The sequence below is a fragment of the Lonchura striata genome, chromosome 3, assembly GCF_046129695.1.
Source record: "Lonchura striata isolate bLonStr1 chromosome 3, bLonStr1.mat, whole genome shotgun sequence".
Lineage (NCBI taxonomy): Eukaryota > Metazoa > Chordata > Aves > Passeriformes > Estrildidae > Lonchura > Lonchura striata.
In genome coordinates, this window is record NC_134605.1 from 66138995 (window position 1) to 66166361 (window position 27367).

Here is a 27367-nt window from a genome sequence, read left to right on the forward strand (position 1 = left end):
CTGTAAGAGGCTGCAACCCCACCGGGGGCCTGTGCTGGAGCAGACTCTTGGAAAGACCTGTGGAGAGAGGAGCTCACACTGCAACAGGTTTCCTGGCAGGATTTGTGACCCTGCAGAGGACCTAGCCTGGAACAAGTGGTTCCAGGAGCAGGGTACACCCTGTGGAAGGAACCCACACTGGAGCAGTTAATGAAAGAACTGCAGCTTCTGTAAAGTACCCACACTGGAGAGGTCAGGTACTTCCTCCTGGGAGGAAGTATCCCATGCTGGAACAGGGGGAGAGTGTGAGGAGCCCTCCCTCCAAGGAGGAAGGAGCAGCAGAGACAATATTTGATGAACTGACTGCAACCCCCATTCACTCACACCCCCTGTACCACTGGAGAGGAAGAGGTAGAAAAGTTGTGAGTGGAATTGAGCACAGAAAGAAGGAAGGTGGTGAGGAAAGGTACTTTAAGATTTAGGTTTAGTTCTCATTATCCCACTCTGATTTCATTGGTAATAAATAAATTAATTTCTCCAAGTGGAGTCTGTTTTGCCCTTGACAGTAATTGCTGAGTGAGCTCTCCATGTCCTTATTTCAACCCACAAGCCTTTCCTTATAGTCTTTCTCCCCTATCCAGATGAGGAGGGGAGATGCAGAGCAGTTCCAATTCCTGCATTTTCTAGTAAAATGTACTAAATAATTAGATTTTTCCACTTCAAGCCCCTGGGGTCATTTATTAGTAGCAGATAGCATCCTATAGTGTAGCATATGGCTTTGGAGCCCACATGTATATGTGTACATGGCAGGACAATTCAGGAAGCATTAAAAAAGTATGGCATGCATTTCTCTCCCACTTAGAAACATCTGCACAGAGGGTTAGAGAGGAGATGAGTAATATCACATCATACTAAACTGACTTAACACAAAAACATCATTAAGCCTTTTTTCACAAAATTCAGTAGTTTTTAATCACATTAATTTTCATGGGCCCAGTATATGTATAAATTACAAGTTTACAGAGGCAAAGCAAACCCTACTGTACAGACTGAGATTTTTTCCCATTCTCATTTGCTATTTGTACAGTAGGCAAGCACACAAGCACACCTTGGAGATTTTGAAGTATTTCCAAATAGGAGATTGACCTTGCTATTTCTTTCAGCCAGAATACATTTCAACTCAGTTTGCCATACATCAAGTGTTTGTTCATACAGCTGCTATTTGTTACACACCCCACCATATGCCTCAGTGGGGATTTTATCTCCTTATCAGAATTTAAAGTTCTCTTACCATTGTATCTAAACTCAGCTTCTGATGAAAAAATTTCCCCATATATTCCCTGCATGCTACTGTAGCCCCAGACTTAACTAGTAGTTAGCTTAGTGTAGATTACTTATATAATAATAAAAAAAAAAAGCAGAAGAGGAGAAAAAAGTAATTTCTTCTAGGTGTCACTAAGGAAAAGCTGGATAGGTGCCCTTGCTCCATACAAAATGGACCAATTCATAGGATCCAATCAAGATCTACATCTTAAAGATAATTTCAATGGAAAGTTAAAAAGCATTTGTAAACAACTTTCTCAGTATGTACTTATCCTTTCAGCACAACTATTAGAAAGCAGAGAGTTGAAGCTTGAAATAGCTCACCCTAATCTAGGCATAGATCACCACATCCCACAGGAGTCAAAATGCCATCAGTAAAGGCATGTGCAAGCAGGTGCTGAAGGACTACACTAACAAGATGCACTTACTCACATAACTTATACATCAATGTAATACTGTATTGGAAAGTTCCAGCACAGCTCAGGTCTGATGTAGAGCTAGACAGGTTTTTGCTTTTCTGTGAAGTGTTGTGGGGTCTTGGATTTTCAGAGCTGTGTTATGATCCCAAGGTCTTCATCAATCCTCAGATACTTTCCACTTGCACGCTCCTTGAGTGCCCAGTCATGGAGGAGGCTGTAATCATAGTGCTCCTCATCCACTCGTTTTAGAAATGCCAGTCCAGAAATGGCCTGCCACTCCCTGAGAGATGGGATACGAATTTCCTTTACATTCTCACTTCCTGGGACAAAGCCAAAGAACTTCTTCACATTCTGCATGGCATAGAGCCTGGAGTGCTGCTCTGTTGCCTCATCGAAGAGCTCCTGCTCATTGTGGACATAGCTGTTCCAGTATCTGAAGTGTAGAAAGCTGAGCGGGGAGAAACAGCTTGCCAGGCAGTAAGAAAGGAACACAGTGATGACTACCACAGCAATCAAAAGCCAGCCAGCCACCTTACCAAAAGAAAAAAAACTGTTAGACCTGAAAATACTCACAGTGGTAACATTTGAGCACCAGAAAATTCATAAGATTAACTTTACTTGCTTTTCCTAAATAATAGCATTAACAAGGTATAAGCCTGGAAAGCACCAGCTACCACCAAACCCAGTCCATCCCTGCTGGAGGCAGCTATGTAGTAAACTCACTTGTTCCTTTCAAGTTCAAAAAAGTTCTGTTGTGTAGTTCTAAGACTATTGCTTTCTCAGCTATTATTATTATAAGATAAGATGCAGGTTCTAGACTATATTAGCTTATAGCCTGTTGAAAAAAATTTTCTCTGAAGTAACAACTTCATGCTTCTCCTATTATTTACCCAGTATGCAAACTTTTAGAATTGAGTCTGATGTAAACTCCAAGATTTTACATGTGTGCACATTAAGCTCTCACAGCCTGGGCCTCTTAGTCATGTTTCTTCTACTTTAGTGGAGAAACTTTAGTGGAGCCCTCCCCGGCTCTTAAACTTCTATTTGTTGTATTTGATATTACTTTTCAGGATACTACACAAGGAAGAACACATTCTCAGGCAGCAGGTAACAAATGGGACAAGCAGATATAGTAACCTAAAGTTCAGTTCCACTTAAAAGAACATGCTTCAAAACACACAGAGATTTAGCACTCAAGACAGGACACTGATCTTGTTTTATGTCTGCTGAATTAGCTTCACCTCCTACCATCAAGTTTACAGGCAACAGAAGTTACTCACTTGTGACTGGTATCGGAGAAGGAGAATCACTTCATCTCTTGCCCGGGTCAGTTCTGGAGGAACCAGCTGCCTGCAGGGAAATGTGGCCAATATCCTGCTGCGTTCACTAGCGGTAACATTAGGAGCAGCTCCGTAATAATACCCAGGGACATACTCGCTCACAGCACAGATATAATATGAGCCATTTATCAGGGTGACTGCAAGCCACGTGACTGGAGCAACCAGTGCCCTCCCTGTGATGCTGCACAAAACAAAGCAAACTAGTTTGCATTTCAGCAACCAGTTTGATGAAGTCCCCCTCTCAAAATTAGACCTTTTACCCATAACCAGTCTCCAAGTCTGGTTGTTCAGGGCATAGCCAACAATGAGAAGGATCAGTGCAGGCACTCCTAGGAAAGCCAGCCCATAGATAAGGTTCTGCCCAACATGACAAGGACAGCTGAATGTGAAGAAAGAGAAAAGTTGCTGCCCACCAATTGTCAATATTGCAATTATTGCATTGGCAATAACAACCTCTTTGCCTTTTAGAAAAGTTAACCACTTTGGAAGGAAAGTCATTTTAGATCCTATTCTTTACCAGATTATTTTGATTTAAGACAGTACTAGGTTTTAGCTATATTTAACTAGTGTTAATGACAAAGCAGAATAAACAGCAACAGCTCAAAATGAATACTACCAAACAACACCCAAAACCCCCCTACTAGTCTTTCTGAAATGAATACCACTAACAACACCCAAAAACCCCCAACTAATATTTCTCCTCCCACTAATTTTCAGTGGCTTGTTTGCTAGCTTTAAGTATGCTTGCAGACATCCACTGATGTGTTTTAATTGATTCAGTAATTTATCTCAGCTGTCTGGGAAAATTGAGCTTTTAGGCAGTTGTGAGCTCTGCCAGCCCATTGCTAATTGTCTGAAATTAACAATAAATTCCCCCTGCCTTTTGGATGACATGCAGTGCTATCAAACTGATGGCTAACCTGTCAGAGTTAATTGCCAAGCTGTTTGCTAATCAACAGTAATTAGGAGAAACATGGCATGAAACTAGGAAAAAAAAAAAAAAAAAAGGAGCCTTCCAGCTATTCTTCATAAGAGATCATCCAAACAAATCCTTGGCAAATGGACTGGTTTTAAAAAAAAATGAATGCTTACATTTTAAAATAAACTTTTAAGATATTCCATAAGCTACACAATGTTTAGAATCTCAGTGCTGTTTGTATTTGAGGTCCATTCTGGGAAAATTCAAGCACTAGAGTCTGAGAAGTAGTTAGCTGCTGATTTACTAGGATTTTAGTGTTTCACCTGTAGGTGGCAAGAAGCCGTCGTGTCTATTTTCATGACAGAATGTTTCCTTTGGAAAGTTGGTTGCGGTTTTTGTTTTGGTTTTTTGGCTTTGGGTTTTTTTGTTTGTTTGTTTGTTTGTTTTTTTTTGTGGGGGGTGGGTTGTTTTTTGTTTTTTTGTGGGTTTTTTCTTATATATATATATATATATATATATATATATATATATAATCTGCTATTCGCAAAATGTCAAACCAACTGGTATTTATATAGTGTGCTTGTGATTACGAGTTTTAAGATTTTCTGCAAGTATAGACAATCCTATTCCATGGACAGAGATAAAAATTTTTCAATTAATTAAGCATTTCCACAGCTGGCTTTTGGATAGATGACCTAGGCTCTGAGCATCTCTCACAAACCAAGCCTTAAGCAGGGGTCTGAAAAACTGAAAATATTTCACTCTTGATGATTATCTCTGGATTGCACTTTTTCTATGGTCACACTACCCAGTAGTTCTATGCATTGCATAAACTAGGCTGATCTGAATATGCAAATATTTGTGTTTAAAAACTGAAAAGTCTGACAGTCTGTCATATAAACATTCTTACCGAGAAAAGAAAAAAAGTAAAAGTTAGTCAGAAAGTTTATGGGGAAATTTGCCTTCCCATTACAGATGTCTATCTCCAGCATGTGTGGACTTGGTTGTATGATATAATAGTGTCTGCACAGCCTGTTCTCTCCCCTTGCAGAGAGGGTTGCTAATAATAAATTTGATCTCAAACAGCAGTTTTAACACCCATGGTGTCTGCTTGGATGGCAGAGACACTCTCAGCTGTTTTACACGGGGATGACATGTTACACATGCCTTGCCTTTCCACTAGGCAGGACCCTGTTCCTCCGGTGCACTGTTAGGGTGGACGCCTGCTTGTCTCATCCCCAGTCCCCATTTGGGAAGGAGGTCCTTGCACATCGCTGGCTCTCAAGCAATGTGACACTGTTACACAAAATTAAAAGCAGTACAGAAACATGCTGAAACATCCAGCAGCACTTTGTTACAGCTTTTCTGGAACTTGTTACATTCTTAGTTGTTGAGACAGAGTAACAGCGCAATGAAATTCCAGAGTTGTCTGAATATTGCCATTTTAAACCTTCATTTTCCTTCAGTATCACAGGATTTTCGGTAATGTTTTTTTGGTACTAGTGACATTATATTAAAAAAATAAATCAGTGGAATAAACCTATCAGGCTATTACAAAATCATTTTATAAGAGTCTTCCTCAGTTAATTTTAAAATCTCTGATTGATTCCTTTTGAGATTTCTTTTGGAACCTGTATCTTATTTTGTTTATAAGGGAGGAAGGCTCTCCCAAGCATCTCTTGTTTACTCAAGAAACACATTAGATGTGAAACTGAAGTAGTATCCAACACTTAAATATTAATAGTCAGCCTAAGACTGTTGAATGAGGCAATTTATACAATCAATACAACAACTTTGTACTTCTGCATTTTCATTCTTTGGCATTTGCTTTCATGGTCTGCTGTAAATGATACTGCTGGGTCATCCTATTATGGAACAAATTACAGGGTTGGATCCAATTAAGAGCTTGGGTGGCACATCAAACCTTTAAGTACTTCCCTTTGCAGAGGAACCCAGGATCCTGAGGCAGACATTTAGGCTCTTTATCCAATTCCAAGGAAGAGTTAGGACTGGGTGCAATCCAAAATACCACTACCTGAGGTGACAGCTTGCTGGCCTGTGAGGCAAAAAGATGCTTATAGCTGACATCTGAGGCAAATAGGATCCATGAACAAACCTTAGTCACAGTTTTGCTTTCATATTTCAGGGCTCCATCAGCTTGAACTCACTGCCAGTAACCTCACTTATGAGGAGAGATTTTTATATTTTTCTAAGGAGTGAGAATCATTTGTCATTTCTTTTAAAACATGGTTATTGGAATAGAGATTTCACCTTCCCATACACACCCAGAAAACAATTTTTATTCTCCTTTTTATAGAAGTAAAGCAACCATGGCAGAATAGAGAGATTGGTTTCAGCTCCCTTCTCCACCTGATCTAGTACAAACTCATCTTTTTCCTCCACAAACTCAGTTATTATTAGTGGTGAGATGTGACTGTGCTGCAAAGAAGCTGTGTTCTCCAGATTTCCTGCCATAATTCAACAAAACTAAGTTGTACTTAGTTTTGCCACAGAGAGGATTTTTATATTTATTGGATTAAAAAAAAAAAAAAAAAAAAAAAAAAAAAAAAAAAAAGACTAGGATTTTATTATCTAATGGCCAGGGAAAGGTAGGGAGGAAGAGGGATCTTCTATTTTTCATCTGAAGTTTGGAGGAGGAGACTGAATCCTAGTCTCTCTGGTCCTGCACACGTTTTCATCACCAAGTTAGCAGTCAAACGGCTGATGTTTTGTGGCTCCTCTAGTTACATTTTGAGTTCTATTTTGCAAGGATGTCAAGCCCACCCATGCCTGTTAGAAAGCATGGTATGAAAGTACCAGATATCCTGTGGGACTAGAGGGGAGCGATGCCCATGTCTTGTGATCTGCCCAGTAAGAGCAGCAGTCACACTGGGCTTCTAGTAAAAGCATGAATGTGTGATATGAGAAACCTGTGTTCAAGTTCTTTTTTCCACATAGCTTCAAATCCTCAACACCTACCTTCTTGTGATTTGAAGGAGTTCTATTTTCTGTCAGAGAAAATTTAATACAAGATCTATCCATCTGAAAAATGGAGAGCAAACAAAAGCTTGACCTTATATTTTACTAATTTGGACACTTGCCTTTTGTGGTTTATGCATCCTTGGTTTGGGTCAAATAATTTTTTCACTTTTTTTCTTTTTTAGGCTTTCTAATTGGGCAATATCTATTTTATTATTTACTTTTATGTTGCACTTATCATGTACTTACCTCTACAGGTATCAGCTTTCCCATAATGACCAGTTCATTGCAAGAGACACAATGCTGGTGCATGCTTTTATTTGTGATTTTGAGCTTTGGGGTATATTTTTTATTTGGTTTTTGTTTTTTAGTTTGATGGGAATTAAGAGAACTGCTGTATTCTAATGTTTGAGCACTGTGAAGATTGACCTTGGGTCTGAAGGCTAAATTTCTCTCCTGAAAAACAGGACAGAAAGGGAAGTGGAGGGTGATTCTAACTTTCTCACTATTCCAATTGCCTTACTTCTTACTTAGAAGGGTTACTTCTAAGAAGTATATGTTCAAGATTGAAACAGGTTACAGATGTGTGCCTACATCTACTCTTTTCACAAGGCTGCAAGACAATCCACCAAGGACTTGTTTCCCTCTTTTTGAGCCATTGAATCCCCAGTTTATTTGGACACACCATTTCTGCTTAGTTTTCTCAATAATGTGCAAACCTTTTGAAATGCAGTATGTTCTACCCAATACATAGCAATATATGTGTGAATTTACTTGTGTGCATGTGGCCATGTCTGTATTTTTCAAAGAATGTTGATGTGTCCTTGCCATGTATTGCACTGTCTGTGCACCGGGTTCCCACATGATTATGACATTAATAATGCAGGCTGAAGTAATTAATCCATATATATTCTGAACCAGATAAATAGACTTGTGCTCATTTATAAGTAGTCTTAAGTGCTTTGTAGTGGGTTCACTAAAGTTGAATTATACTAATTATAATATTTTACTTTTTTTTTTTTTAATGTAATGCAGTAACTTTCTTGTGGAATATGGGATTACTCTTGCATTGTGGGGCATATTTGGTGCTTGTCACCAGTTGGAGACAATCTGAGAAACAAACCCGTCTCAGACTCAGTTTAGAAATTCAAATCACTATCTAGAGAATTGTAATGCCTGGCTTTTAAGATTTATTAACATTTAGATATGAGAAGTACCTACAATTGTTTCACTTATAAAATGGAACAAGGTTTTACAGGTTCAGAAAAGCACCTTAAAAATGGAACAGGCAATTACATTGTAAAATTGTCAATACAAGTTCATTCTGTGTGAAATAAAAGCAGTTAGGATGACTGAGCTTTAAAAAGAAAAACTGAAAATCCCTATTTTTCCTGGTTGAATTTTGTCATAAATTTAAATGACCATTTTTAAAAATAAACTAATCTTCCTTATCCCAAATGAATCATATCTGAATGCCTTCTGTGTATCTGTAGTAGTAAACATCTGTAATTTTATTCTAGCACTGGATCTATTAGTTAATAGAAATTTAATAACAGCATGGCATTCAGAGGAGGCAATATATTTTTGCTTCCTTTCCTGAGAGTTGGAATGTATGTGCAGGTAAGTCCTGTAAGGAATGACAACTACCTATTTGATTTCTAAATTCACCAGTGGCCATCATTGAAGTTCGTTGCAAATCAAAACTAACACATAGGCCAAATTTACCACAGGTGAAAACAGATTAACTAAGCCTGGATGTTCATTGCAAGGATATTAAGAAACAGGGGCTATAACAGGTTAAGAATGATAGAATACCGCCTAGGAACATTGTTAGTGAAAGTGCCATTTACACAAGCTGGCAGCTGGGCAGGTACAGAATTTATTCCTCTGGGAAGCTGAGTTCTCTCAATCTGCCCTGGCAGCTTTACACAACCATGGTGGTAGCAGTGCCTTAAAAGCCACATTTCCCCAATTTAGGCAGATATTAACTCACCAGACTACAGCAGTCAAAGTTGGCAGACTACTATAGCTTCTTTAGATTGAAAACAATCAATTTTTATTTCCCTTGTACAGCAGCATCTTGCAATTGTGTTTTTATTCTTTTGAGTGGAAGTTTTTGTTATCTCTCCAAACACCAAAATCTGATAGAAACAGCAAAATAAATTTACTGTCCCTAAAAATGTAAGGCCTGTTCTGTTTGACTTCTGATGTTTGCTAGCTGTGTATCTGATTACAAACCATTCCTATGGACACAGTGATTATTTATGTTGTGGACAGTGGCAGATCTGTTGCCAGTCAAATTCCTCCCAAAGGGCTCAGTGCATTTAGAGAATAATAGGAGGAGCATCAGCAGCATTACAGACTGCAGCAAACACATCTCATGCAAAAGACAGAAGAGCAGAGAGGAGAAAAGAGAAGAGAAAGAGGATTGAGATAAAACTGTGCTGCTTGAGGAAGAAAAGCCAAAAAATTGACAATCAAATACATCAGGAGTTATACGAGCAGTATGTCTCGGTCACCAGGAAGAAAGCAGGAGAACCACAAAATAGTAAGATATTTTTGTAATGTGTTATTAAAATTGTGCATGGAGTAAGAATGACCTATTATTCTATAGATGCATTTTATACACTCCTATTTCTGAACCATGTAAAAGTACTGAAAGGATAGAGATAAGGTTGGTGGTACAAAAGCAGAGCTGCAGGCAGCATTTATGGCTATTATTCCTAATGCTGGGATTCTGTACAGACTTGGGAAAGAGGGGCACAAAGTTTCTGAGACTCCAGTCTATTCAGAACAGAAAGAAGTCTAAGTGCTTCAAGTGCTTATGATCTAAGATATAAATTCCAGGTAAGTTTATGCACCTCTGTGGTTAGATGGTCATTCAATGAAACACAGAGAGAAGATCTCTATTCTAGGCTTGAATGGTGCTATTCCACACAAACCTTTCTTCTGGAGTTTAGAGCCTTAGGTCTTTCTCTATGGTGAATGCTGATTTTTGACAGGAACTGGGCAGTGGAAAAAATCCAGAAGGATTTAAGACAATATTGTATCAATTTCTGAAAAGAGGACAGAGATCTCCACTGAAAAATAAATGGAAGAGTGTAATATAATTACAGTTAATATACCTAAGTTTATGGTCAAAAAGTATTCCAGTGGATTGCAAGTGTGGCTGAGAAATCTGATTACATTGATATATTATGCGTATGTTTCTCTGAGGTAATTTTCTTGTTGCAACTGAGACTTTTTGCTAAACAATAATAACAAAAGAATAGAGGACCTGTATGACATCCATTTACTCCATTGAAAACTTGTTACTGAGAATTTGGCCAAGGGTACAATATTATTTTAAACAGGAGTTATCACTAAAATGAATTTGGAAAATGGTTCTGCTTAAGGTTTTGGACAGTGACTTGTTAAAACAGCAACACTGATTAAACTCCAAACATCTGATGCAAATGGAGCAGAAATAAATCTTTCCACCTAGCTGTACTTACTTTGCTAGTGTGATTTGTTCCATTGTTTTTATTGGTATTCACTAATTTTTTTTTCCACAGGCTAGAGACCAAAAGCAGCTCTGGTCTGACCACATGACACAGGGCTGTAGCACTTTAATTAATTCCTGTCCAAGATGTTTAGTAAGAATCAACTCAATCTCTCACTAAAAGAACAGCTGCTACTCCTGCTAAATACAGACAGTTCTGCAGTGCATGGATGTGATCTGACAGGGCAGGGAGAGAAGGACACTCTCCTCCAAATTGTTGCACACCTGAAGACCCCACAGCAGTGCTTGCACCAGGACCTGTGCAGAGATGTACCTTTGGCATCTTCAGTTGCTCTCCATGTTCCTTGGGCAAGGGGCTGCAATCCTCACCATCCCCTTCTTCTTCTTCTTGTTCTTTACACTTATTCTGATTTATAGTATTTTTTCATTATTCTGAGCTAAATTTTTATCTACTTTTTACTCTTTTAGAGAAAGCAGCTAATAATTTGAATCAGACCAACCCTACCTTTGTGAACTGTTGTGCTACTGCAGAGGAAGTAATAGCTCATTGCCTCTTTTCCTGCTGCTGTTATTATTCTTGGATGGCACTTGCCAGCATTTGTCAATCCAGCATACATACACTCAAGATGCAAGAATTACTGATGACAGTAACTCTGAGTATACCAAGAAATGGTATTTCTAACAACCAAAATCCCTTACAAACTCAAGTGAGATCAATATAGATTCTGTCATGCTTGAAATGTGGATTTTAGTGATTATGCATCCATAGATAAAAATTTATTTATTTTTTAATGAACAGCAGCTTAAAAAATGTAAGAGTTGGATTTTAGCACACTTCATTTTTTATATTCTTATTTTCTGACAGAGCAGAGAACTTTTTGTCCTCACATATGGGGCTTTGGTAGCCCAGCTGTGCAAGGACTATGAAAAAGATGAAGATGTCAATGCCTGTTTAGATAGAATGTAAGTACTGCTTTAAATGTTCAGTTTTATCCATAATGGTACTTGTTTACATACGTATTACCTTTCAGCTTTTTTTTTTTTTGTTATCTCACAAGTTCCAGCATTCTGTCTATGGTTACAGAGAAGACAGGGAAAAGGTTCAATATTCTGTCAACAGAAACAACACTTATTTGTGCATTAAGATCAACAATTAGCTTTTTAATTCTCTGAAGAAAAGTGTCAGGATTGTTTTCATAGCTTACTCTTGCTCCTTGCTGATCTTTTAGTTATGCTAATTATTAATATAATCTAAATTTTATATCTCTCACTGGGTCAGGGGCAAATGAGCCTCTCACCTTTAAAAAAACCATACAGCAATGAGTGAGATAACACAAAACATCAATGAAGGTGGATTTTCACATGGATAACCTCCTTGGAAAATGAAGATCCAATGTTTACAAACCCTGTCATCCTGACTGAGATTCCTAGGCATTACTACCATAAAAACAATACAATGGAGAATCAACAAGAAACAGCTTTTTAGCTGGTCAGCAAGAACATATAGTAAGGCCTTTGTCAGAGCAGTAAGGCTTATATTTCTGGGCAAAGTGGACATGCAAAATGGTGTTACAAAAATACCCTGACCACTTTACTATTAACCTGAAAGTTTGCAAACTAGCTGTAGTCCAATAACTATCCATGAGAATAAACTAAAAAAAGAAAATAATTATTTAGGAAAAAGAAAAGTAATTTATTCACAAACTTATAAGGGATAACATCCCTCAGATATTTTTTTATATTCATCTCTCAGCTCTGGTGAAAATCATACATATAAAATATGCACAGGCTTCTTCAATGATGCCATGGTAAAAATTACTAGAGAACAGTTTTGGAAGATGTGGAGACAGATTTTCCTCCTTATGTTTTCATTATTGCAGTTGTTTCTATAAAATCTTTTTGTTTTGAGGAAGAGTTGATAATATAATGACAGGTTTCATTAAAACAATATGTTCTTTACTTCCGTGATTATGAAAAAGCACAGCTTCACAAAGAAACCTCACATCTCAGCAGACCTGTGACATGTGGGGACAGTGTACTTACCTCTCTCTCTGTGTACATATATAGTCTGTAGTGAGAAGGGTGATTTTCACTGTACAGTTGCCAAGTAGCTGCTTACCAGTCTATTGTTAATTTGACTTCACAAATCTAGGGCATAAAAGTTGAAATGTAGTAGTCTCGTATGTCACTAATACATACCTTACTAAATTATGATGACACATTTGCCAATGTTATTGATACTGACACTTAGGCAATAGATAAATATTTAATTGTTTCTAGACACATGACATACTGCAATTTTAATCTTCACCCTTCCAAATCCACTTTTTTGTCTCATCATCAGCTCATTGTTTGTCTTCTAGCCAAAGATGTTGTACACAGACCAGTAAGAAACTCCACTGAGTTCAGGCTGCTTCACTGAGGATGTAGGGCCTCCAACAAAAAAAGCAGACACTGCCAATATCCACATAACTGGAAATAAATAATTTCCTAAAAACATTTCTGAGCTGAGTACCTATTCTTGCAAGATGTTTGTGTCAATGTCTTTCCATTTTTCAGAAAATGTATGGAGTCACAGCTCTTTTGCACACTAAGAAGTTATTGGCCTTTGTTAATGTGTCAGAGCTAGGAATGAATATTGGTTTATAAAAATTCCATTATCTTCCATCTATTTTTATTTGTTTTTTAAAAAAATTGTAGTATTTTATATACAAAATGGAGGTGGCAGTGCACAAAACCTCTGGGTTTGTTGTGGTTATGAGCGACACAGGGACCCCAGACAGGTACAAAGGAATGCTCCTTATTGCCAAAAACCCAGCCTTTTTAAGCAGTTAGCCTGTTACCATTTTACAGTTTATAGTTTTAAGGCACAGCAAGCCCAAGTCAACCAACCACGATGTGGACGTGCTGCAGACATGTGGCAGTCACACAGCACATCTCGCATCTCTCCTGTCTCTCATGATTCTCTACCCTTATTCCAGCTGAGCACTCTCCCATAGTTCCCTTCTACTTAGCCTAAGTAACAGGCTGGAGCCATGTTACAAGGCCTTCCCTTTATAAAGCCATACCCATCAGTAACACGTGTTAACTAACAACTTCGGGATTTTTTTCCATCAGCTAGTTAGATGAAGGGAGATAACATGTTAGAAAAAAAAGACAAACGGGTAATTGTGAAGGAAGAGTGAAAAATGAGGTGAAGAGGTAAGAGGAGAAAGAGATCATGTGTGAGTGCATTTCCTATGGCAGCTGAATGCTGCAATGAGGTGCCCAGGATTGGTGTCTATACATATAGACAATGTATAAACTGTGTAGACAATTCATATTGTCCTTGCCAGGACTATCATGCTTAAAGAAGTATGATTCCTTAAATGACTACATGAACAGCAGTCCCACTGTGCTGTAAAATGTGGTAGAAAGAAAGTAGACACAAAATGTGTTGTCACTGAAGTCCCTCAATTAGGATCATGCAGTTGTTTTGCTGATGAAACACAAGAGACACATTAGGGAGATGGCAGGTGGAAAAAAGTTCCCCATTTTAAATGTTGCCTTTCCTTGTTTCCTCCTCAGGGGATACAGCATCGGCATAAGGCTGATTGATGACTTTTTGGCCCGTTCAGCTGTGAAAAAGTGCCGTAGTTACTCTGAAACTGTAGACATGATTGCACAGGTAAATAAGATTTGCATTTTTTAAGTATCATCAGATTCAGTGATCTTAGCTTAGAATCATATATTCCCTTCCTTTTTCCTCTTCCTAGGAGCATAAGTCTTAACTGTCTCATACAGATGTTAAACTTCAATATTTTTACTTCTGCCATTTGACTCTTCTTATCATCACCATAATTATCTTAGATATCTTTTTACTTTAAAATGTTAATATTAAGAATAAGCTGCAGGATTTTCTGCAAAATGAAAAAGCTCAGTGGTAGCAAAGAAGAACTGTAAGAAAGGAAAATAAGAGGAACATTTTCGTGACTACCCACAAATCTAATTATAAAATCAAAAAGATAAAACCAGAGCATGTACTTTCACCTACTTTGATGGAAATTTCCCTTTTATTGAGTAGCTGTTCACACTTCTGTCAGACAAGAAAGACACAGGTCTCTAAAGGTGTACTTCTGCCCCCATTGGCAAGTTAGAATTCCAAGGAGTTTCAAAGAGAAATTTAAATAAGAATATATAACAAAGTTCCTCCTGGTAAGCAGCTGAGCTGGGGCAGATGATCCATTGGAAATGGTGAAGCCAGCTGAATGAAACTGATGAGACAAGCAGAATTTCAGTCACTGTTTAAAATACACTGCCTCATTTTAAAAAATTATACCAGGCTGCAAAATCACATTTTTGTTCACTTTTACATTTTTCTTCAGGTGATATTGGTACTTTATTTTCAGATATATGTCAGATAACTGGTTTTCTGGGTCTTATTCCTCATAGTTCCCTTCTTTATAAATGCATTATTACAGCTGAAACTTCAATCTTAAGTACATGTTATTCAATGGCAAAGTACAGTGAGAAATTAACAATGGAAAAATACACTATTTCTCTACAGCTTGTACTTCCAAAGAGACTTATTAACAGAAATAAAAAATTACTTGGAAAGGTTAGAACAAACATTAAAGCACATACAGTCCTTTTGAAAGACTATTTTTAGCAAACAAAAAGGAGTTCAGTAGTAGGAGTAAAACATTTCTGAGGCAAAATGTGATATGGACAGCATTTTCACATTTCTTTGGCAAAACAATTTTTAAATAATCGCACATTTGTCTGAGATACATACCAACAAAACATGTCTAAAGTGACCCAGTAAGAAGTTGCAAATACTCTATTAAACTTTCTAGTTCAGAATTATGAAATTGTTTACATGATCTGAACTCTTCAGCAGGAGTGTTCCCAGCCATGAGAAAGTGCCTAAATACTTAACTGTATTAGGTCTTCAGAGGATGTCTGAGGATGAGTAAAACCAGTTCAAAAAGTAATTAAGACAGTTAAGCAATTCAAGTAGTAAAAGCCAAACCTCTTGTTAACATAGCTATTATCCTTCAGTTCTTTGGAAAACAAAGAAGTCTGTAAGATCAGGCTGTGGATGTTCCCTGTGGAAATGGAAAGAGATGAAGCAAAAGAAAAAAAAAAACAACAACAAACAAACAGAAAATGAGGACTACAAAGCCAGCTTTCCAGATTAAGAAATAAATACTGGAGGAAAGGTGCACCTAAAGCAGTGACTGGGAGTTTAAAACTTCCACCGCTGGTTCAGATTGCAAAGCCTGGGCTTTACTGCTAATTTATAGTGGCCTGGAGAAAGGCCAACAAGTTTTGACACGGAGCCAAAGTGAGCCCTTCTACACTGAGTTCCCATGGTGTTCACTGTCTTCTCATGTTGGTCCTGTGACTTGGCAGGGTTGCAGTTGGGATTAAATTAAAAAGAGATGAAACAAGACATGTAAAATTAGGCTTTCTGGCAAATTGAGGTAAAAAATGGAAATCAATTGAGGAATGATATTAAGGACAAAGCCCAGCTGAAGATGTCCAAGATGGGATTCTGAATTTGGATCTGAATATAACTGAGAATTACTTTTGAAATTATGTTGATAATTTTTGTCTCTCCTGCAAAATCAAATTTTTAATTAAATTTCTTCTCAAAGTACTTGATGTGATTGATCTGATCAAATGAGTTGCAGAAAACAGCTTCTGGGTTTAGATCTAATGTTTATATTGCCTTCTCTAGCACTAGGAGCTATTTGTGTGTGCCAGGGGTGGAAGCCTGACTACACCCTCTGGTCCAGAGCAAGCTGATGCTGGTTTACAGGCTCTACTGCTGGATTAAGCAGTGCTGTGCCTGAGGATAGATCTGTTCCTGAAAAGCAGTGGCTGCAGAGATGGGCTTTATTGTGGACACTGAGTACCCTGTGAATGCAGGAAATTAATAACTCTGGACCTCTTTGAAGAGAGTTCCTGGGTTGGGGTGGGGGTGGGGGTGGGAAATAACAAAGGATGGGGTAATCCAACCATGTCACCCCCCTGTCCAGAGCTGTAGGACAGGAAAAGTCCTTCCCTTGTCATGGAAGGCGCTGCCACACAAGGTCCCTGTATACTGACTTATGGCCTGTTTGTAGGTCTGACAGAAGCTGGCAGAATTTATGAAGCTGGTAAATGTTGCTTTTCAGATCTCAGCAAGGAGAGGAAAATGCATAAGCAGGTTGCTGTGCTAAGGAATACAGCCTAGTGTGATAGACAGTAAACAGGACATTGACGTGCTGTGCTGTGGAGAGTAAAGAAAAGGTCAGAAGTTTGGAATTTGCAACAGATAGCAAGACCTTTAATATGTCTTCCTATTTCCAAACACTGACTGGAAAAACACTAAGAATGAAAAGTATGCTAGCAGAAATATTATTTTTGCTGCCTTTCCCCTTTTAAGCAGATGAATTCTGGTCTTTCATTAATCTTGCTATTATGCTGTCTGAAATAATGGTTTCAATTTTTTTAACAGTCTGTACTTACTTACTTGGTGTCATGACTTATGCATAAAAGTTTGGAAGTGAAAAGTCCCCGGTAGTATGTAGAGGGACTGAAAAGTTAGTGGCTTCCTAAACATTTCAGTAATTCTAGGCTGTGTTTGAGCACCATCAAAATGTTAATGATCTTTATACTTGCTGCTTGGAGAGATGGAATACTGACTGAGATTTTGAAAAAGGGCAGAGATACATTTTTAATTCATACTGCATAGGTCTTATTTTCTCACTAAGCAATATATAATGTCATAGAGTTGCAAATAACATTTTCAAAAGTGAGGTTTTGCTTTATATGGACATCATTTTGCTGGCCAGCCTATGTACGTGTCTAAACAGATATTCTTGTTTCTTCCATTTCATGGATAAAAGCGAGACAGATTTATGGGATGCAAGTTTTAAACCACCTCATTAATTTTACCTTCTAGTCTTTTGGAGTCACAAAGACTGAAAATACCTTTGTTTTATCCTCTGAGAAGCTGTAAATGGTAGTTTTAAAGTAGCTGCTGTTCAGTTACAGGCTGGTTTTAAGAAAAAATATTTGTTATTCACTGATTTGCTTATCTATGCACTTAAATTATTGTTCCTGCCAAGACATTTTCACAATTTTCACTTTATAGCTTTGAATTTGACCTTAATTTGGTGCTCCATTGCAAACCAGATACTTGTTTTGCATAGTTTCCATGCAAGTTCTCTTTTACACTGGAATTTTCAACAATAAAATTTGGACAGATTCATCATGCCATAATGCAAAGTACAGCTGAAACTAAATTGAGAGCATATGAAGGCTTAACATGGTAAAAAAGACTTTATTCTTATAACAAAGACTTCAAGTTTGATGGAGCAGCAAATGTGGAAGAGGTAAGAGAATTTAAAGACTAAACTGAGGGACAGAGCACAGAGGATTAAACATAAGTTTTCTATTTTCTCGTATACTCATATTTTAATGGGGATCAGAATTAATGCAAAATCTAAATTTTCCAGCAGAAAATGTTGATCTTGCTGTTTGGTTTTATTTGTTGGGTGTTTTTCTCTCTCTCCAGTTTGTTTTGGACAGTATTGACAACAGTCTGGCTCTTTCTGAGCTGCCATGGTAGCTGCTGGATTCAGGAACAATGTTGATAGAAAGCAGCTTTTGCAATAACCCCTTGAAGGACTAAATTTGCCAAACCCACATTCCAGTTGAAGACATAGGGTCAAACTGGATGTTTTTTCAGATTGTTTTTATAGACGTATTCTAGGATCCACATGGAAATTGCATTAAATCACAAGAATTTTGTTAAGACAAAAGAGTCACACAGCCCTGGGAATGAGGATCAGTGAGAGATGGGCTCCTAGGAGGCACACATTGCATCACAAAGAGTTCAGCAGCTGCTCTTGGGGGTGGAGACAGTCTCAACATGAGCTACCTGCAAACATGAAGCAGGCAAGGAGGAGGAGAGGGAAGTTCATCTTGGATTTGCCCCTCCACAAAAAAGCAGATAGGGCTGGGAAGTGCTGCCATTTCAGATGGCCTGGGCTACTCAGGTGCAGAGCCCTAAGCCTTCTCCTGAGCAAAAAGAGGATACCAAAAGCTCTACATGGGATCATTCTGTTCTCCTACCCTTCCTCTACCACCTATGTTTTTGCCTCTGTGTCTCAGCTATTATATCACAGTGGAGGCCCTATCTTTTACATCAACCCACTTGTTTCCCATATTTCTTTGATCAACTCATTAACCTACTTGCTGTCCTCCCCATTGCTTCCCTACTTGCTTTGATTTTCTGAGGGAGGAGGTGGAGAGACAGTTTTGGAAAGGAAAGTTTGGCCCAGGCAGCAGGGCTGTCCTCTTAGGGCATGTGCTGTCTCCCCTTATATGCAGGGAGGAGGTGAAATGGGGCTGGACAGATGATGCTGGGGCAGTTCTTATAAAGAAAGATAAAACCAGACAAATAGGAGGGGTCATATTGTCTGGAAGTAGGTAGATGCTATGCCAGGAGAGACTCCTGGGGAGAAAATGGTTGGTGTATGTGCCAGGCACAGTGTCAGACATCTGCTGTTGTGACTTTCATTTTGGCAGTGTTACATCTGCGCTTTCAGCTGCAGCAGGCTCATTTAAGCATATAACATGTTTTAAATGTGCTGCTAAGTGGGTCATCTGGGATGAAAGAACTTTAAAATATTGTCTCAAAAGTCACAAGTTCTTGAAAACACAAGGAGAAAATTCTAAGCAGAGAGTTCAATTAGCGCTTGTGTTTTATTTCATAAAGAGTAATGGTCTGTATATAGTTGCTTTTACCTGCTGAAGAAGCCCAATGAGTATGAGAACAGCTGGGCAGGATATCCTGGTTTGTTGAGAAGAGCATGATTCAAGCACAGCAAAGCTATGATTCTTTGCAGACTAGCAGAGACTGGCAATAAAGTGCTGCACAAAAGCCTGCCCAGGGACAGAAACTTTGTTCTTTTATACAGCATTTGAGAATACTCCGAACACCCTGAGAGCCATGTGATGAATTCCAAGTGGGTGAGGTAAAGCACAGGGTTCTGGGGTCAAATGCATTTGTCTGAGATACTGACTGTGCAGTTGCCTCACCAGCTGGTTCCTCTTGCTCCAGACACAAAGTTTTCCTAGGATATTCAAAATATGAAAGTCAGTCTTCTGGAAAAATATTTTCTTGTCTTAAAAAGTGGAATTTCCTTGCAGACCAGTTGTACACTGGCTGCAGGCTCAGAAACAACAATATTACATAGTACTACAGGCTGCACACAGTGCCTGAAACTCACTCAAAACTAGAACTTTATATCCATACAAAGAGAAAGTCTTGACTGGGAGCAGATAATAGGGGGATGTTCTACAAAGGCAAAATATCCAAAGACAGAGAAGCCTTGAGGGATCACTGGTGCCTCAAAACAAGGCTGTATCTACAATTGGCCTGGAAATGACCTGGATGGAACACCTTTACTTTCTGTACACTGTCAGAAAGCCACACATATCTTGTTATTATATTCACACACTTCAAATTACTTTACTTGTTGACAATCTCTAGATTTACATAGGACAAGCATACCATAGCACATTTTGCATAGCATATTGTTAAAACCCTCTTGTAGAAGCCATTATTCCTTTCTTTGTGCTGTCAGCTCTTGATGCTGAGCCAGTGACATGAACTCTGTGTGCCATGGAGTACTGCAGCCTTTTCACTCGTGTAGGGAAATAATTTCATTCCATCCTTTTGGAGCAAATATCTAACTGGGAGGAAACATGATGAAGAAGAAAGAGTGAAAAAATTGTGGAAAAATACAGAGATGAAACCAGCTAGAAGTATTCCATATTAACAAGATATAAAAAAGCTGAAAATACACTTGGTTTATGGTATTTCCCTTCTGTCCGAAATGTCCAGAATTGTCTCTCTTTCCTCATTGATTCCTTTCTGGCCTTCTTCAACTAGCCTGTGAATTGTGCTGTAATGCTGTTTGCTGCTGTTGAAAGAGTAGAGCTGGGAAGCATCTTCCCATGCCTGGAAAGCTGGCAGGGAAATGGGTTCTGGTTCCTTGTTTTCAAAAAAGCACTTCAGGTTTCGCTCACTCAGCTTGGTGGCATACAGCTGGAAAATCTGCTCCAGTTGCTCTTTCTCCGTCCCCTCATACACTCTCCAGAACATCAGCTGGAGGTGGCTGACTTTTGACTGGCAGCTGGCACAGCAAGAGGTTAGCAGGGAGAGGAGAGCTGTGGTAACTATCACACACCAGCCTAAAATCTGGGAAGGCAAAAGAAATCAGTTTCAGGTTAAAAAGACCCAAGTGAAAATGCTACTTGAATCATGAATGTCTAATAAAGTGACCACACTTGATTTCCATTTGATGTTAGTGGGACATCCACGTGGGGATTTGCCTTAGGTTGGAAATGGGAATGTGCATTCTATTCCCATCTGTTAAAGGTGGGGCAGTTATCTTCTATTAATTAAGCTGTTTTCTTTATCTCTTACACAACCAATCCTCCCTCTGGGAGATATATTCTGTTAATGGGCCAATGAGTCTCACTGCTGTGACTGATAAAAAATGCATCATCCCATTGTGAGAAGCTCTGCCCTAGGGGAGGAGCCAAGCATTCTTACCTGGATATAATCTGATCTTTGTAACACCACAGTCAGCCTTTTCCCACTGGATTCTGAGGAGCAGCTTTTTCCCACTGGATTCCCAGAGGACCAACTGTCTTCTCCACTGGATTCCCAGGGGAAGACCAGGTCCATTTACACCACCAGCAGACCTTCAGAGGAAACCTACACCCTTCTACAGGATCTGTGCTACAACAGAACCACATCTGTCACTCCAGGACTGCAGCCACCATTTAATTAGTCTGCTACCAACAGCCTGACCCACAGGATGTCAAACTGTATTCTGACTCTGTCAGTGGTTTGTTTTCTTTTTTTGTACTATTATATTTGTATTTTTAATTTTCCTAATAAAGAATTGTTATACCTATTCCCATATCTTTGCCTGAGAGCCCCTTAATTTCAAAATTATAATTCAGAGGGAGGGTTTTACATTTTGTATTTCAAGGAAGGCTCCTGCCTTCCTTAGCAGACACCTGTCTTTTCAAACCAAGACAGGACTGAGGAGAAAGTCCATCAGCATAGAGGCTTCTCAATACTGCTCCTTTTGGTGTCTCTTTGATAAAGAGTAAAGTGTTTCCTAACTCCTGAAAGCATAACATAAAACTACCCAACAAGAATTACTAATTTTGAATCATGAAGAACTACAAAATCAAAAAGGGCAAGTAACTTTTTTTCTAGATCAACCAACCTTTTAAACTATGACCACTGTTATATGTTTTGTTTTCTGACTTCTTTTTATTAGGGAAAAATGTCCAACAAAACAACTACATAATTAACCAGCATCACTCAACTTCTTTTTTCTGTAGCAGCTTCAGATTTGGACAAAATTCTGTCAGGAACATTTTAAAAGAAAGAGCCACTTCCATAATTACTTCCTCAGTAAGGGGAGAGAATGGAAAAATGTGCTTGAAATGGTTATTGTGGGATGTTCTATAAGGACAGCAGCAGTGTGTACACAATTTTTCCTGCCTTGTGCCACTGGCTAGCCAATGGTTTTACTTGTCTAATCCACTGCAATGTGTTAAAAAAAAAAAAATAATAAACTTGTTTTCAAACACTGGGACAGTTCCATTCTGGGACAAAGATTCTAAGGCTCAGAGGCTTGTATGAACTGGAACTGATTTCCCATGCTCTAATGGTGATGATATGGAGAGCTGCATCCTTTCTCACGTGAACTCTTGCACTGATGTTAAAAAAAATAACCAGCAGTATAACAGTATAAATCTGTGTTTAGCTGATGGAATATAGAACGTTTCTTCAGGGAAGTCTGTGAAACAGAGAAGCTTGACAAACAACTATTTTTAGGAACTGATATGGAAGAATAGTTAGAGCTTTTCTTTATTTTTCCCAATCACTTTGTATTGACTGCCGATTTTTATGGGTATTTGAGAAATTGCTCTTTTTAGCAGTTTTTCACTTTCTTGCAGCTTGGAAAATGAACTCATATATTCTCATGCTAAAACTGAATCCCTGGTCTTTCAGTATTTTCTATACATACAACAAAAAGTCTTAAGCACTATCTGTTGTTGCTTTCTAAAGCTATCAAATAAATTGCTTTGTCGGCAGTGCAGTCTTTGTCCTATTTGCATGAGGACTTGAAAACAAAACCAGCTCTTGGAAAGGAAATTGTTCCAGATGGATACAATTCCTGACAAAAACTTGCTGGCTGCACAGACTCTTCCCTTTTCTTTAGCTTTTTTTAAATTCTCTCCACTGTTTTGATTTTTTTCCTCTGAATTTATTTGCATTACAATGCAGAGAGCAAAACTGTACTGCACAAATACTGGAAAATGTAATAAGATCTCAGTTTTGCATGATCTGCTTGCTTTATTGTTTCTCACTTCCTCCAAGCAGGACAAAAACATGCTTACATTTGGCATCATGAAAATGAGGAGCACAAAAAGAAATACATTATGTAAACACTCAAAAGATATTTCACAAATCTTGTTTTCCAGTATTTTTCTGCTGTTAGTGACCAAAAAAAAAAAAAAATCTCTACAGTTATCACAACGATTTAAAACAGGAGAGTGTGGCATGAATCTTTTAACAGGACAGACCCCTTTAATGAGGTGACGTCTGTTAAATCAGCCTCCTAAACAATCCAGTTGGGTTGTTTTTTTTGTTGTTGTTGTTTTGGTTTTGTTTTTTTGTTTTTTTTTTTTTCCTCCTTAGAGCAAACTCCATTCATGAAGAAAGCTTTACGTTTTCTGGTCTTATTGACCCCACCACCAGTGAGGGGCTCTAAGAAATATGGAACAGCTCAAACTGAAGCAAAAGATGGATTGATTGTATTTTGCAAGGCTGCCAAAACATTGTTTATATGAAGCCAACAGTTTTAAGAAAACTTCTGACATCAGGATCTTCCACAGATAAATCCCAGCAGCAGTACAACCTGGATAATGCTCTTTGTTTATGATTTTTCTTACCTGGGACTGTGCTTGAAGTGTTCTTTTCAGTTCATCACTCTCTGAAAAGGGCAGGGAGCTTTTGTCACAGGCGATCTTGTGTAGCTCTTCGATGCAGTTCTCCGATTTGCTGTGGCAAACTGCTTGTAAGTAGGCAGGATTTTTCAAGCCACTCATGGCACATTCGTAAAAAGTCCCGTTGAGCAAAGCCACGGAAAGCCACATCACTGGGGCTACCAGAGCATTTAAAGTGATTTGTCCAAAGACGTAAAAGAAATGGCAGATATTCCCTCTGGGGAATATTTTCCTGGGATTCACCCAGCAGCCTGTAAAGAGTTTCCAGGTCTTGCTATTCAAGAAGTATCCAATAACCAGCAAAACAAGAGCTGGAGAGAAGAGAAAGACCAAACCGTACCTGAAGTTTTCATTGCTGCAAGGGCATCTGAAAGCAACAAGAGAAAACACACGTTCACCTCCCATTGTCAGCAGCGCCATAAAACTGTAACCTATAGCGGTTTTCCGGTTCATAAAGAATTTCAGGATTGTTTGGAACGCATCCATCTCTGGTACTCACTAAGGAGGTGACAATCGAGCCGGTTTCCCTGCCTCGGCAGCGGCGTGCGGCGGGGCAGAGCGCTCCCGAGGATCGCAGCCCGGCGCTCTCCCGCCCGCCTGCCCACGCCCTGCCGGGATAACGCCGTGATGTCACCGCCGCAACCCGCGCTCGCAGGGGACCCGCCGCTGGCACGGCAGATGTGGCACATTCCCAGTAGCATCCACAGGCAGGGAAAAGAAAGCAAGCAGCACTCTGTGTAACCAACTAAGTTTTCAGTCTTGGAAGTCTTGTGGGCTGTTTGGTTTTTGAAGTGACTGCAGACGGAGAGATCAGAGTTGTGGGAGATCTTGAGCTGTGATAATAAAAGTTGCTGGTGACGTAGTGAATGACCTAATATAGATGCTAATGGTCCCAAGGGACTATGACATGACTGAAAGCAGACGAGTGATAACAGTAAAACCACTTTGTGTGGGGGTGTAAATGTAGGAACTTCAAAGAAGAATAGCTCTCTGCTGTGTTTTCCTGGGGCATCACATAGCTCTAGATTTGCATTGCTAGCTCAAGTTGATCATAAAAGAGACAAATGTGCTTTGATTTCTAGCCTGTCTGGCTCTCCCCCTTTATTTCCTGGGGTAAAATTTGTCTACAGGATGCTTCTGTCTAAAGTTTCACCTCTGGTTTGCACGCAACACATTTAAGCAGCAGAGTTTCATTTTGCAGGTTGCTTTCAAGATGTACCTTGGGGTCACCCCGAGTGTGAGTTGCAATAGTGCCACAGGAAATGAATTCTCCTTAATCCTGGACAAAAATCCACTAGTGGACTTTGTGGAGGAGCTGCCAGCGGAACGAGCATCGCTTTGCTATTGTAACCTCCTCTGTGGGGTGATTCGAGGTGCCTTGGAAATGGTAAGGAAGTGCACATCTGTTTTCTCCATTCTTTGTTAATTCACAGAAGCACAGGAAAACAAAATCACTTGTTCAGATAAAAGCAGGAAATACAGTATTGTTTAACCTCTCGGGTTAAATGTCTATATCTAGATAAAAGAGGACAAAGATGATCCTGGATCCTTAGGTAGAGAAGCACATAGATTATCTCACCTCCACATTGTCCCTGCCTGACTGTTCAGTCAGTTCAGTGGCTGACTTGGGTGCAAAAGCCAGGTGGGATCAGGAAGCCAGGTAACAAAGTGGAGGGACAGAGGGGCATGTTGTGTTCCTCCACTGTTCCTGGAGCCTATCACACTTCCCTGCACAGCTGTAGCCAGTAATAGTCATCCCTGATTCTTTCCAAATGTGTCAAGATAAATAATATTCTCAGGTTACTGCGGTTCCTGCTGAAAGAGAGAACAAAATGTGGATGAGTATAATGTTAAAACCAAAGCATCAGAAATGTATCAGATAGCAATCCAAATTTTGTTCTTAAATTTAAGGTCTTTGCAAAGAAAGAAATAAAGGGCATAATTTGAAAATTTCTGACCTGTAGAGCTTCTTCAGGGAGATTACTTTTGGGCTCCTTTATGTTTTTGTCAATATCAAATTTAGCATGTATCTTATATTTCAAGAGACAAAAAACTCAACCCTGTGGTGTTATGTACATACATCAGTCTCAGAATTATAGTATCTGACACAAGACTGATTAACAAAAGTATTATATCATAAGTCTTAGTACATGACCAGGAAATTCTGTGATCACAAAATCATCAAGTATGCAAATTAGGGTCTCAGAAGCACTGGGAGAGGGGTAATATGCTCTATAAATTCCAGTGTCTATAAACTTCCTTTGTATTAGCGTAGTTGGGAGCTATTTTAAAACAATCTAGATATCTGTTTCCTATGAAACCTGAGAAAGGGGGTCCTCTTGTGGTAAGAGAGAGAGAAAAAGCTCATTATACTGGAGGAGGGTGGAAAACTGGGCATTTCTTTGCTTAACTGATCAGACCTAATTCTTTCCAGGTTCACTTAGCAGCAGAAGTTTCCTTCCTGCAGGACAGGCTGAAGGGTGATGCTGTGACAGAAATAGGAATTACATTTTTAAGGAAGCCTGAAGACAGAAAGCACAGAAGGAACAAATGAAAGAAATATTGGGAGAAATCCTTACTGTGGGATATTTTGTGCCTTTTGTTTCAGAAGATGACAGGGTAAAAATGTCTTTGCTGACTCAGCTGCACTAGTCACCTGGTTAAAAGGTGAAGAGAGCTGGGCAAAGAGGAGAGGCAGGGCAGGGGAGAGCAATGTTAATTGTTATGATACAGATATCAGTTAAAAAGATAGAAAAGATCTGCCCTTCCTTCTCACATACCCAGGCTCTTGAGCTTAATTAAAGTTTTATCTCAGTATTTAGTGTTTGGCAAATATTCATCTGTAGACCAACTGTTTTCAGGTAAAGCTGATGACCTCTCCCCATTTTGTCAGTAATGTTTCAAAGCATGGCTGCTAGAGGCACTTTATTTCCCTGGCTGTGTGTGGTTATCCAGAAAGAATTCCTCTGCTGTGATTGATGTATGCAGTGTCTCGCTTACAGGTGCATGTTTTGATGTGTAATGCTTTGCCATTCATTGTCCTCCATACTGGACGTCCTGCTGGCTTTGAAACCAGGGAGGGATGGGTCTTCACTGATGCTGGTTGTGTTCTTTCCAGCTCTTCAGGCCCCACATGCAGTTTTGCTGGCGCTCCTATTCAGTCCTGTGCACGCACCAGGCTGCAGCACTCTGACAAGTGCAGCAATGCATGTGTCTCACCAAGCTATGGCCCTTTTCATGTCAGCCTTCTCTCCAAGAGCACTGATCTTGTGACCAAACTGAACAAAGCATGATGTATTTATTTACGTGTCGCCATTGTTGATCTGTACCTGCCTAAGGAAACTTGAATTAAAATTCTGAGATTGCCACACAACTGGTTTGGTAGCTGTGTTTTCTGTTCTTACCTGGCCTTCGCCACCAGCTGTTGAACATCTTCCTCTTGGCAGTGGACTTGTTACCACAACATGACTGGGAAATAGAGAAGGAGCAGCCTCAGAGAAACCCAAGTTATAGGAAAGGTTTAAAGTTGTTTGTTGCAACACAAGATGTCTGGATAAGGGTCGGACAGAACCCCAGGTCCTAGCACAGCACTCTACCAACAAAGCCAGCTTACCCTCTTCTCCCCAAAATGCTTGTTTTAAACTGGAATACCAACAACTAAATTCAGTGTAGTCCCAGATTAACTCTGATTTTATCAGTGTTTTGTACCTTCTCCTATTTTCCCCTCAGTCTACATCTTCATCATGCTAAGTGGGGGCATCTCTTACTTTGGGTTCATTCTCACAAGACCTATATGGTCCTCATGATAATCTCTGTCCCTTTGTTTGTC

General features: G+C 39.2%; 3 protein-coding genes across 3 annotated transcripts; 1 reads left to right on the plus strand and 2 right to left on the minus strand.

Moving 5' to 3' along the window:
- Positions 1-1847: 1847 nt before the first annotated feature.
- Positions 1848-3559, minus strand: CALHM4 (calcium homeostasis modulator family member 4). The gene is made up of 2 exons (XM_021555525.2): positions 3002-3559; positions 1848-2252 (listed from the first exon to the last, which is right to left on the minus strand). The coding sequence occupies exons 1-2, from the start codon at positions 3557-3559 to the stop codon at positions 1848-1850; spliced, it is 963 nt and encodes a 320-aa protein (XP_021411200.1).
- A 5776-nt stretch (positions 3560-9335) lies between these two features.
- Positions 9336-26092, plus strand: TRAPPC3L (trafficking protein particle complex subunit 3L). Its single transcript, XM_021555481.2, has 5 exons — positions 9336-9507; positions 11327-11424; positions 14029-14128; positions 24740-24925; positions 25973-26092. Exons 1-5 carry the CDS (start codon positions 9466-9468, stop codon positions 26090-26092), a joined length of 546 nt encoding a protein of 181 aa, XP_021411156.1. The 5' UTR covers positions 9336-9465.
- On the minus strand, positions 19877-24027 carry CALHM5 (calcium homeostasis modulator family member 5). Its single transcript, XM_021555480.3, has 2 exons — positions 23485-24027; positions 19877-20701 (listed from the first exon to the last, which is right to left on the minus strand). Exons 1-2 carry the CDS (start codon positions 24022-24024, stop codon positions 20312-20314), a joined length of 930 nt encoding a protein of 309 aa, XP_021411155.1. The 5' UTR covers positions 24025-24027; the 3' UTR covers positions 19877-20311.
- Positions 26093-27367: the final 1275 nt, after the last annotated feature.

Bases quoted from the DNA above. Each gene is read 5' to 3' on its own strand.
- CALHM4 (XM_021555525.2), bottom strand. From the start codon at position 3,559: ATGACTTTCCTTCCAAAGTGGTTAACTTTTCTAAAAGGCAAAGAGGTT. The intron at 2,253-3,001 runs GTGAGTAACTTC...TCTTTTGGTAAG, and splicing joins TTCTCCGATACCAGTCACAA to GTGGCTGGCTGGCTTTTGAT.
- TRAPPC3L (XM_021555481.2), top strand. From the start codon at position 9,466: ATGTCTCGGTCACCAGGAAGAAAGCAGGAGAACCACAAAATA. The intron at 9,508-11,326 runs GTAAGATATTTT...ATTTTCTGACAG, and splicing joins AGCAGGAGAACCACAAAATA to AGCAGAGAACTTTTTGTCCT. The intron at 11,425-14,028 runs GTAAGTACTGCT...TTTCCTCCTCAG, and splicing joins AATGCCTGTTTAGATAGAAT to GGGATACAGCATCGGCATAA.
- CALHM5 (XM_021555480.3), bottom strand. From the start codon at position 24,024: ATGGATGCGTTCCAAACAATCCTGAAATTCTTTATGAACCGGAAAACC. The intron at 20,702-23,484 runs GTAAGAAAAATC...TTGCCTTCCCAG, and splicing joins CACTTCAAGCACAGTCCCAG to ATTTTAGGCTGGTGTGTGAT.